Source organism: Epargyreus clarus, unplaced genomic scaffold, assembly GCF_041222505.1.
Source record: "Epargyreus clarus isolate Ecla_fem2 unplaced genomic scaffold, WU_Ecla_fem_2.2 ptg000034l, whole genome shotgun sequence".
Classification (NCBI taxonomy): domain Eukaryota; kingdom Metazoa; phylum Arthropoda; class Insecta; order Lepidoptera; family Hesperiidae; genus Epargyreus; species Epargyreus clarus.
The window spans coordinates 1,847,760-1,860,445 of NW_027332239.1; the positions used below are offsets into that span (position 1 = coordinate 1,847,760).

Sequence of the window (12,686 nt, forward strand, 5' to 3'; positions counted from 1 at the left end):
CGATACCTACATAGAAAAGAATTTCCGCGTGACTCTATAGTAGTTATATTTTTATGGTGGCGTCACATTTTAACAGTTAAATAAAACAATGTATACCTGGTCGAAAATTCACAGTTCGTATATATAAAAGACAATATATATATAAATATATAAAATAATAATGTATTATCTACATTCACGACTCACACAACAAAAAGTAATAAAACTCTTAAACATCGGTACCATTTTTTTGTTACATACGTATTACAATAATATTTAACTGCGTCGATTTTCACGATATTAATAAATTATTTTAAATTTACACATGCAACCCGAATCTAGTTAAATATAATTGTGAAAAAGAAAAACCGTTTATTGTACGAGAGACGCATTAGTGGATTGACCTTAAATATAAAATTAACTTTTTGCATCGATTGTTAATCAAGAGCCGAGCACCCAACTACGTGCTGTGGACTAGTTTTTGCTCGATTGAGAGTCTTTTACAAACAACTACTTAACGATCATGTTTTAAATCTTTTCAAACCATATGGATTTTTTTCGTGATTCAGTCTATGGAAAGCGATAAGTCACGCTTGCCTAGAAAGTAGGTACTTCATCACCGTTATAAAAACGACATTCAACTTTTATAGAATAAGTAAACCGTCTAGTCTGGCTATGATTGGTTGATGGTCTAGTCTGGTTATGATCCAGTCTGGTTATGGTTGTATCAACTCCAAAAAAAATTTAACTATCCGCCACACACACACACACACACACACACACAGTCGATCACAAATGCATTTTTAACACCTGAACTACACTAGGCTACACGCTTATCTTCTCCTTTCATGAAAAACATAATAAGCGTTTCCCCACCTTAATTATAAATGTTAACTTTAAAATCATGAATTAAATATCCAAAAGAAACCATTGACCTATATTATATATCTAAAATTAAATGATTCTGGTAACCCAAAATACGGACAATTAAAGGATAATAATAATATAGGTATATGTTTCAACAAGTTTCGCATAAGTATTTGCATATTTATCAAACCAGTAAGTACAATACCAGAATGTTCAATATATATGGTATTGTTAACCTTAATCCAATCAGTTCCGGATTTACAATGCGAAATTAATGTGTCTTTTAAACAAGACGAATTAAAGTATAATTTAAAGTTTAAAGACATTAAGACAAGGCCGGGATGTAACCGATAGTTGGGAAAGTCGTGGTCGAATCGTGACGTCTGAAGCGGATCTTACTGCACTGGTGATTCGCGATATTGGATTACGTGTTACGACATTCACTGTAGCTCGAGTTATCCAGTAGGCTCTATTAGAGTAATGCCAAAACTCTTCAGCGTATCTTAGGTACCTAAATAAAGGATCGGCATGTGCTTATCCATATATTATATGAAGATAAGCTTTCTGTATGAGATTCCGTACTGTTTTATTGGAAGGATGTGAATGTCAGCCATTGTTAGTTGTCTTAATGTGACCATCTTGGTTCCCAGTAGTGGCAACGGATATGTGATCGGCTTTAGGTAGAGTTAGTTACGTAAAGATATTTATATGGAGTTGGTTACGGATGTCAGGTTACGATGATGAAGTGAACTGCATTTTAATTACCTAATTCAACATTACAAAAAGCTAATTGGATAACGCTTATTTGTTTAGATGCCTATGCTTATATTTTTCGTACCTCCAATGTTGGAAAAAACTTAAAACTAATTATGATAAGACTTTCAATTAAGTTACTTTTATTACTAATTACAATCATATCTCTGTAGTAGGTACCTACTACATAACCGTCAAAAATAAAACTTTCCGTACAAAAATTTATTACAATCGATTCTTGAAACAACGTAAATGACCGCATTAAAATTTTATGCTCCTAATTTTAATAATTTGAAGAAACTATTAAACTTAGGTCAACAGTCCAAACTGAATCACTAGCGCGGTAATGAAAACTCAGTATTTATTGGACTTTGGCTAAGCGTAATGCGTACTATCTGTGTCAAAACCTCCGACCTTGTGCGGAAAACTGCATTCTTAACATTACAACGTGGGAGTAAGAGCCTTAATGGATAGGACTCTGGCTAGTCTAGACCAAAATAATAATATGCTATTCATTACTAAAACTACTATACTCGCTTGGTATAAGAACACTTTCTATAATTATGTCAAGTAGATTCTATTTAAAGACTACAAATATCTTATTGACCTTATGTGAGGTTTTTATGAAATATTCAGAACACAATTTGAACCAAATTGCTTGCAGTCCCCTGTCCTAAAACTCATCAGGTCACAAATTCATCCATTCTAAAGGAAAAACTATCTATTCTGAGTTTATTTAGTAGCTCTATCTATTGATTACTCTATATATTGATAAGAACTTGCCCATTAGATTTTTCAAAAGTAGAGTAGGGTCAGCTTCCGGAGTCTAAACTTCTCGTCAAGAGCGGTATCCTTAATGACTACTTAACAAATAGATTAAAATTGTAAATGCTATTAGATTAACGCTACTCACTGACAAATTTGTAAGGATACCTACCGGTCTGCGCAAACAGCTGGCCACCTTTGCCAAGGTCGAATGTTTACGAACTTAAAAGCATAAAGTAATCAGTACAATGGTTAAGGGTAGCAAATAAGTTCGACGCACGAGTATGTACATATTGTACAATGTACATGTACGGGCATTGGCGATCATGTATTTGCATACCTGGCACAAAAATCCGAAGAACCTATCGATCATTAAAAAATTGGAGCAGTATGTTATTCACACCAGTAGACTATCATGAGTATGGATATATTGCATGCACATAGTATGTATGTGTACAATGGTATAGCGTTAATTCAACCTTAATTTGCAAGACTATTCATACACCGTAAAACCGTTATCATTGTAAGAAAACTCGTATCAATCATGGTGTGGTCACCTGTACCTGACAATTAGGAGCGATTACCTTTCTCTCGCAAGATCGGTTGAGAGCAATGCCCTCTAAATTAACACTTAACCGGTGGTCAACGGCCTAAGGCGAAGTTTGCAAACTTTTACGTGGAGGAAGTGGAAATTCAGGTTTCTTGATTTTAAGTAAACATTGTCGCCCTTGCAATTTTGTAGCGAGCATTAGATAAAAGAATCACTTCGTCACTTGATGACGGTGACAGGCACTTGTTGTCTAAGGATTACGTTACTAATTATAAATGTCTGATTTATTTAAAACAATCAACCGTTTAGGCATAAAGCAGTTAGGAGAAAAGTGTAACCTTCTTTAATAGCATCTTTGTAAATATGAAAAGTTATGCCTTTTGCTTAACAATGATTCCACTTACTCAAACATATAGCTATATACATGCTCAAATAGTAAGTATTAATTATATTTCTTATTAGCAGTGTATAACAGTGATAGCCTAGTGGTTAAGAAACTCGGCCTCTCGATCGAGGGGTCCGAGGTTCAAATCCCAGGCACCTCTGATTTTTCAAAGTTATGTGCGTATTAGGAATTAATTATCACTTGGTGAAGGAAAACATCGTGAGGAAATCTGCATACTGAGAGATTAATAATAAAAAAATTCAAAGGTATGTGAAGTCTATCAATACGCACTTGGTCAGCGCGGTGGATTATGGCCTAATCCTTCTCATTATCAGAGGAGACCCGTGCCCAGCAGTGGAACAGTAATGGGTTGATGATGATGATGATGATTTACGTATAACGTTACACTTTACACGTAGAACATGGTAATCAAATACGAATACACAAACACCCAGGTCCAAAACAAAAGCCTAAACCGCTTCAGCTTAAAAAGTTTAACGAATCTTAAAGCTTAGGTAATCCATGTTTAATCGTTTAAACAATCGAAAGGCTCATGAATTTTTCAAGGGAAAGTAACCTTCTGTAGTTAATAAATAAGAAAGCTATGTTCAATCATTAATCGTAACTAGTTTGATAAGTAGTAAGTACAGACTTTGGGAAAGACCTTTTTACCCACATAGCAGGAGTAACTAAACTTACATTTGTGCCTATGACCTCACTGTAAGTGGAGCTAAGCACGCACCAAAACCAAATAGCTACATTTTATTTTTGTGTTCATTTGAATTCTACTGTCTGTTTCGTGACTTACATGCGATAAAATAAGTAGGTTTATACTAATGATATACCTAAGGGTGCTAGACCCCTTCTTTATGTCCTCACGTCTTCTTACGCCATTACTATGAAGGGTTTAGGTCAGTTAGGGTTAGTTTTCCAGGCAGGGCAGGATTTAAGAGAGTTCAACCAGGGCGGCAGCCCCGGGGCCTCCACAAAAGAGGGGCCCCCATAATAGAGACGTCGGTTTTTTTTTAATTCCGACTAGTAAAAAACAATATCTTTTCCTTTGATATTTTTTTTCGCTGCTAGAAGCATCTACCTGCGTTTCACAATAAAATATTTATTGAAAAACTCAACTGAAAAAATTGTTCATTTTATTCGGAAAATAATTTGGGGCCAGGGGGCCTCCACTCCTTTGTTGCCCCAAGGCCTCTTGACCTCTAAATCCGGCTCTGTTTCCAGGCGAGCTCAATACGATTGGTAGAATTTTACCGGCGTTAAAACATGTGATGATTAATTTATATTATCCGTTTAACTAGTATGGAAGTGCCTGGGATTGGAGCCTGTAACGCCCGTCGTAAAATACCGAAATTCGCACCATTTGTTTTCACAGCCCTTTCATCCATTAAATTCCATTAGGTTAATAACTAACATGATGATAACAAACACACAATGAATTCCTCAAGTGTCGTTGGCGTGGGAGCATCGGAATGACCTGAGTGCGATACGCAAACAGGATGCCCCCCATCTACCCATTAGAGGATCCTTGTCTCCTTCTAAATATAGACCCGTCTTTATTATAAACAGCTTTGTTTCCAACACTATTGTGTAGTTTAGAAAGATGTAATTAATAATTAAGAAAGATATTTATTATATGAAAATTATATACATAATTACATACACATACAAGATTTATGGACTGCTACACAAAAGGATTAGCGTGTCATCTAAAGTTATATTTTTTGTTGCTAACGGTCACTCATCAAATTATTGACTGCTCCCGAAAGCTTTAACTTGACTTGTTACATAAGGGCTTTAAATCTTAAAGTTCACAAATTTGGGAAGTCTGACAACCCTTTTATTTCCCACTGCTGGACAGCAGGCTCTCCCCACTATTGCGAAAGGCCTGGAACAGTGACGTGGGTATATTTTTCTCTAAATGCGAATTAGACAAGATTCATAGTTTATTACAGCGATATTACGTTTACGATTGTTACGTAACATTTGAACTTTTAGTAGGAACATCTAACAAGCGTGGGGGCTACGTAAAGTACGTAAATAAGTACGAGTCCCGAATTGTGTGTAGGAGTATAGTGACGTCAGAGTAGCCCCTATCTACGTAACAAGCCCTGAAGGACCCTGAAGTGATAAGTTGTTTTAGTATTGACATTCAATTGTTATTATGTTGAAATATTTATTGCCATGATTGCATCATCTATATATATATAAGAGATTTCCACGTATATAGTCACTCATCACGATATCTCTGGAACCATTAGAGCTAAAGACTTGAAATTTGGTAGGAATATTCTTTTCACCGAGTAGAGGTCAGCTAAGAACGGATTTTACTAAATTCCACCCCCAAGAGGGGTTGCGGGGGTGTTAATTAAAAAAAAATCACATTTTAAAACTACAGCTCTTATAAGTATGAAACTTAGTCAGGATATTCTTTTTGGCATGTTTGAATTTACTAAAAACTAATTTTATGATATTCCACCCCCAGAGGGGAGTGCGGGGGCGTTGAAAATTAAAAAAAAAATTTATCTTCCAATCTATCGCTTTTAAAACTCTGAAACTTGACCAAAAAATTATATGAAATATAGCTTCATTTTATAATGTAGATGCGCACTAAGAACGGATTTTTTGATATTCCACCGTTAAGGGGGTTAAATGGGGGTTGGAAGTTAATATGAAAGTCCGTCAGTTTTAAAGCAAACTAGATGAAAATTGGTATTTAGCTTTCTGATTTAAAGTAATAAAAATCTAATCTAAGGGTTTTTCCAAAATCAACCCTAAAGGTGGTTAAATAGGGGTTGACAGGTTATTTTAAATTTTGCCATTTTGGAAGCCAGCACTATGAAAATTAGCCATTGCTTTGCTGGTTAGATATAAAATAACTTTAGTTCTACCGTTTTTGGAAAATCAACCCCTATGTGGCTTAAATAAGGGTTGTAAGTTTGTATAGAATTCCCCCAGTTTTGATGTAAACGCTATCAAAATCGGTATTTAGGTTTTTGATTAAAAATAATTAAATACCTATTTCACCATTTTTGGAAAATCAACCCTTAAGTTGGTAAAATAAGGGTTAACAGCTTATTTTAAAATTTGCCAATTTGAAAGCCAGCACTATGTAAGTTAGCCATTGGCTCACTGGTTAGATACAGTGGAACTATAATTCTACCGTTTAGAAAATGAACCCTTATTTGGGTTAAATAAGGGGTGTAAGTTTGTATGAGAGTCCCCCAGTTTTGATGTAAACTGTATAAAAATCGGTATCTGGGTTTCGATAGAAAATAATTAATCATCTATTTCATTGTTTTTGGAAAATCATCCCTTAAGTTCGTTAAATGGGGGTTGGAATTTTATTTCAAACTCCGTTAATTCGGAAGCAAGGACTATAAAAACTTGCATTTGGCTTTCCTGTTAGAAATAATAGAACTTTTTAACACCATTTATGGAAAATCTACCCTCAAGAGGGTAAAATAGGGGTTGTAAGTTTGTATGAAAGTCCTCCAGTTTTAATGTAAACTGTATAAAAATCGGTATTTGGGTTTTCGATAGAAAATAATTAAACACCTATACCATTATTTTTGGAAAATCATCCCTTAAGGTCGTTAAATGGGGGTTGGAATTTTATTTCAAACTCCGTTAATTCGGGAGCGACCACTATGAAAAATTATCATTACAATCAATGAAGCATCTGAGTCACGGTTTTTTTTAAGATTTTTAGATCAACCCTTAAGACTGCTATAGAAGGGTGTATGCATTATGCCTTTCTGTTTACACATCTGTTTCAGCATTTTAGCAACTCAACAATCAACCACCATTAGGGTACTATTTTTTTTATACTATAGAAGTAGAAGACGAGCATGCAGTCCACCTGATGGTAAGTGGCCACTGCCGCCCATGGACATCTGTAATCAACCCCAGATAGGATTAGATATTCCTACCTGAGGTCAGCCACAGATGCGCCGCTACCCCTGAGGACTAAGTTGGAACGCCTCGGAAAAGTCTGTCTCCCTTACCACACCCTTAAAAACGGAACACAGCAGCACCGAACACTGCTGTTATTAGGTAGAAATAGGTGTGGCGGTGGTGCCGCCGGCGTCGAACCACAAAGGGTTCTACCACCTTTAGAAACCTATAAGTAAAGGAAGATTCTTTAAAAACGTTGTTGAAGTTACTTCCTTTGGCGTGTCTGGAAAAAGAACAGAGTGCACAGAGGTTTAGTGTAGGGTGAAATTCCACGGGCCATCGTAACATATATTTTTAACATGGGAATGTATTACGCGTGTTGAAGTGCACATCGACGGTTTTTTAGGATTCCGTACATAAAGGATAAAAACGGAACTCTATTACTAAGACTTCACTGTCTGTCCGTCTGTCCGTGTGTCACAGGGCTCTATCTCTGGAACCGTAATAGATAGACATTTAAAATTCTTACAGAAGATGCATAACGGTGGCCGCTATAACAACAAATACTAAAAATAAAAAAGTTGAAAACAAAAAGGGGTCCCCATACAACAAACTGCTATTCTATATTTTTCCAACTAACTTTTAAACGGTTAGAGGTAGACAGTTGAAATTTTCACAAAATGTGTAAATAAAAATTTTAGTTGTACGGAATGCTCAAGGTGCGGGTTGGACTTGCACTTGGTAAATTATTAGTAACGCGCAGACCCGCGGGCCACAAGGAAAAGTCGCGGGCCATACACCACCGGTGGGTGTCGGCTTGCCGACCGCAGGTGTTGAATTAGCTTTCAGAAATTTGATGATAAAGTATTTATTGATACATATGTACATAGGAATGTTTTTGAAATTCTACTAAGGAGGTAAAAGAAGTGTTATATGTATATATACGGGAATCTTTTAGGTTCGAAGTTAGAAACGTAAAATTTCAGATAACGTCTATTCAGACAACGTGGACGGGTGCAAATTTCATATATGATAATGCGTAATTTTGGTATACTGATTAGGTACATCGCAACTACTTTGGACACACTGCGTGCCAACATTTTGTCCTGCCGTGGGGTATGGTTGTGGTTATGCGTGGATTAGTGATGGTTATGTGATAGACACATAGACCTTGGATTAAAATTTTTGGGCTAGAACAGGGCTACAGTATCCCCTGCCTGTCGTACGAGACTAAAGGGGGACTTCGGGAGTTACGGGCAGCAAGAATGGGAGCTCTAACCGCCCAGCCAGCTACCCTGGAAAGAACCACTGTATGTAAGGCCGCATATAACATGGACGGTTCCTATGGAATAGAGTAAATAATAATTATTGTATCCTACATGAAACTTATATTTTAAAGAAAGTTTCATTACAGTCCACTAATTAGAATTTTAGTGTATGTTTCTGAAGAAAGCTTGACCAATTTAGTTACACAGTGAAGAAAAAAAGCTTTTATTAATTAAATATTAATGCTATTTTATCGTTAAAATTGTTAAAGGTACAAATTTACGATTACAGTTACGAGTATTTGTCTGTTATATCATATTTTTTTACGCGGGCGAAGCCGCGGGTTCTGCTAGTAATGTATAAGTAAGCTATTGATGATAGATGTATTTTGCGAAAATTAGAGCACTTAGCGTTTTCTTTTACATGTGAGTATCCCAATTATCGGATATTTTTATTATGTTTAGTAGGTAGAGGCGTAAGCGTCAAGGGTCAAAACTGAAAATATTTTAATTCGGTATCATAAGCTGTCTTGAAAACAACGCTACCTATTAATTAATACCATCTTGCAAATTATACTCACACGATGCCGTAATTAATTTATAGTAACACTAAGACGTAGGCCCATTTATCAAAGACACAAGTACCATCTTCATAGAAGCTCTGAAATATACTTTTATAGTGTTACTTCATACTTCGTAAATAGGTACTCCTTATGTTAAATAATTTAATAACAAAAATGTGACATTCAGTTCAGGCGAGTTTATGGATGGACGTGATAAAGAATAATATACCGGTAGTAAGGAAAATTTATTTAAGAAATTGGCAGTAGTCAATACAGGCGAGTGGCAAAAATACAATATCTAAACAAACGCTAAGCTGATGACTTGTAGAGTGTTGCAATGTGAAAATAAGTTTCGTAAATGATAAAAGTAAAAATATCTGCACAACTTAACGCATATTTATTTTACCAATTATTGAGTAGCAGTTAATAAATTGTTCAAACAAATGTGTAACATACGTTATTTTTCTGTCTAATCCCCTCCGCTAGGCTAAAGAAACACGATAATATCATTATCTGTAACCATCGCTAAATAATGCATTTGTGCTGGAGAAATTACGGTACATTGAGAGGTGATACCTCTATATTGACATTTAGTTGTTGTCACTAAGTTTGTCTAATATTATATGGCTATTGGACTATGAACCTTGCCAACTAGAACATATCCGAATATTTTTTAATTAAAATAAATTTAATTTTTCGCTAAAAGTATATTTATCGAAAGCTACAAAAGTAAATACTACTACTAAATACCCTCTAAACCTTTACTATTTTCTGGGGATTCATTAACTATTATTACTAGAATGAGTTAGTTGTTTTATACCATTTACCACGAACTTCAGTTATTGCCACTTATATCAATTACTTTTTATGAAATTTCACTTTCACTAGAATAACTATGATTATAGTGAAAAATTATTTTATGTACATAAATGTTGATCGTAGGTACCTACTTATACTACTGATTAGTTATAACACCAAACATAACCAAGTCTAATCTAATTTAATAACTTTTCATACGACTTTACTTAAATGGATTCATTAACCTTATGGTAAAGTAACTTAAGTGTCTATACATACATACTGTATATGGTTTTCGATCGTTAATCTATCAATCTGCAAATGGTAATCTGCAATAAAAATTGAACAAAAATCCCATTGAGCGCCGAAGATCTAATTATATGTTCTCACTTTTCAATTTTAATACAAAATTACAAGAATACAGGAATTACAAGAATTACAAGAATTACAAGAAATTACAAGAATATCTTTTATATCTGTTTAACAAGAACATAACAACCCTACTCTGTATTTATAAGGTACCTAGGCGCTTTCTTACCTCCGAAGACAAGTGCTCTACCGCACAAATAATATTCTGTGTTAACAAGTAGTAGACATCAATCATGGTGAAGTACTAATAAGAGAATAAACAAAATCGGATAACTTTTCCAGTTACACGCAGTAATTGGTTTAGAGGGAGAATGCTAATTGAAGAATAAATACGACAATCCGTTTGTTTGGTTAATAACATCTTAACGAAAAAACAAGTGACGATATTGAGATATAGTATCGCATATTACACTGTTGTTTATAAAATATACACAAATCTGGATGATTAAAAAGTGATGTAAGTAAGTTATAGAAATAATTTCAGGGTTGTGCGTAAATAACTCGCAAACTACCGTATTGTTAGCAGAATAAGAGGACCTAAAGTTTGTAACACCTGATTATGTACCTATTCTATGCAAATAAATTATTCTAGTCTATTCTCTTCTATTCTAACTTTCCAAAATACAATCGAATCATACGAGTGCTGAATTTTTTTACGACTCGTCCTAAAGAAGGAAGTTTTAGGTAATTATTACTATTTTTTAATTAATCTTATTAATACAAATTATATTAAATATATCTTTCAATATAATTTAAAGTTTTATTTTTATAAAATATACAATAATACCCCCTTAAGATATGATAATGAGCCAAAAGTTTGAATATTATTTATAGTGAGAAAAAGTAGATATGTGCTAATTACAGAGACAGAAAGACAAATATATCTCAAATATTCACTTATGAACAATTATTATACAAAATGAATGAGTTAATATTAAGTACAAGTAACATATACTTAAGTTAAAACCAAATTTCGCAATTATTGACACAGTTACACGAATTGCATAACTCATGTTCATTAATTAAATGCACACAAAAATACTATAATGACAGTAAATTTATCTGTAACCACGTAATCAATGTAATTTTCGTGTGGAATCCTCAAAATTCGACCTTAAGGTCGTTTACGTCAAGACCACCCCGGTCGGGTGACCTCTGTATGACATTATATTAAAAGAACCACTGACCTTTTTTTCCAAAAGTCCTATGGTCTCCGCACTGTCGATAGGTTTCTTCTCGGCCATTTCTCACAAGTTTTACACAAACCTTCGGAAAATCAAAGTAATATTTACTATCGCCGCTCGCGTGGTGTATTCACACTGTCAGTTCTGTCACCCTCGTACTAGTTCACGCTTGCGCATTCGAATCTAGTGTGTTCGGGACCCCTGCTCGGTACACAATAATCCTCAGACAACGTTAGGGATCCGTGGACCCTCAACTATCTCTAATCGCCTCCCCTACAAACTCTGTTCGGATAGGTATAAGATCAAATCAAATTAAGCAGGTTCAAAGAACTTGCATACGATATGGCTTACTTCGATTTTCTATTACGGTTAGCGTCGTTTATGTAAGCTGTAATAGGATTGCCCTACAACATAAACTTTACCCGCGCGTTACGATTTAAATATTACACTTGTAGCAATAGATAGTATGTAGGCAGGTATAGATCTTCTTTGTGCGTTTCTAGGACGGACGATTATTACCAATAGCTCATGCAATAAACGTCGAATTTTTAACAAGATTTAATCACTGTACCCTCATCATTTTTCATCACAAGTTCTTATATACCTAAATTTAATTTGTATACGCGCAACTTAGTGGATCATATTTTGATGAAGTCTACACAGAAAAAAAGAAACAAAAGAATTGCACCTACCTGCATATTTCTTAGTAACAGTAACAAACCCTAAGCTAATGACAATATAACCAATAGTCCAAATTATTTCCTAATTTTCAAAAAATATAATAAAATAATAATATAATAATAAAATTCAGATCACCGTCATGAAATTTACCACGACGTTGAAGTCATTTTGCTTGAACGAAATTTTCCGAGGCTTTGTTAAAATCTAAACATTTTTAGCCGAAATTCCTATACGCCTATTATATATGATTCACATTACATTAACGATATTTGTATGTCATATGGATCACGAGGAAGTAGTTCCGTATCCTGCATAATGTTATACGGAAGGCTAATTGTTGTCACGCGATATGTGATCATGCTCTTCCCTAAGCACTGACCGTGGCGGGTCGGTCACTCTGTCGGCCACTTGACTGCCTAATCAAACTGAACATATTTAAGAATTCCTAGATTTTCTAATCGAGCTGAACATATTTTAAGAATTCATAGATTTTTGTAGAGGAGAGACTATTTTCATAGTAATGTTAGTAGTAATCTGAATACCTACTGTCTATATGGGTCATTTAGCCGCACCTAAAATATGGATGATTTTACAACTTTTTTCATACTCGTAATACTG

The 12,686-nt window shown here is 34.7% G+C and overlaps 1 protein-coding gene across 1 annotated transcript in view; it reads right to left on the bottom strand.

Annotated features, from left to right (window-relative positions):
• The window catches only part of nebu (solute carrier family 2 member nebulosa), a 59,302-nt gene extending 47,701 nt beyond the window's left edge, over nucleotides 1-11,601 (bottom strand). The window contains exon 1 of the mRNA XM_073091079.1: nucleotides 11,391-11,601. Coding sequence (XP_072947180.1) covers nucleotides 11,391-11,447 — 57 coding nt within the window. The 5' untranslated portion in view covers nucleotides 11,448-11,601. The remainder of the gene's footprint in view (nucleotides 1-11,390) is intronic.
• Between the last annotated feature and the right edge of the window lie 1,085 nt (nucleotides 11,602-12,686).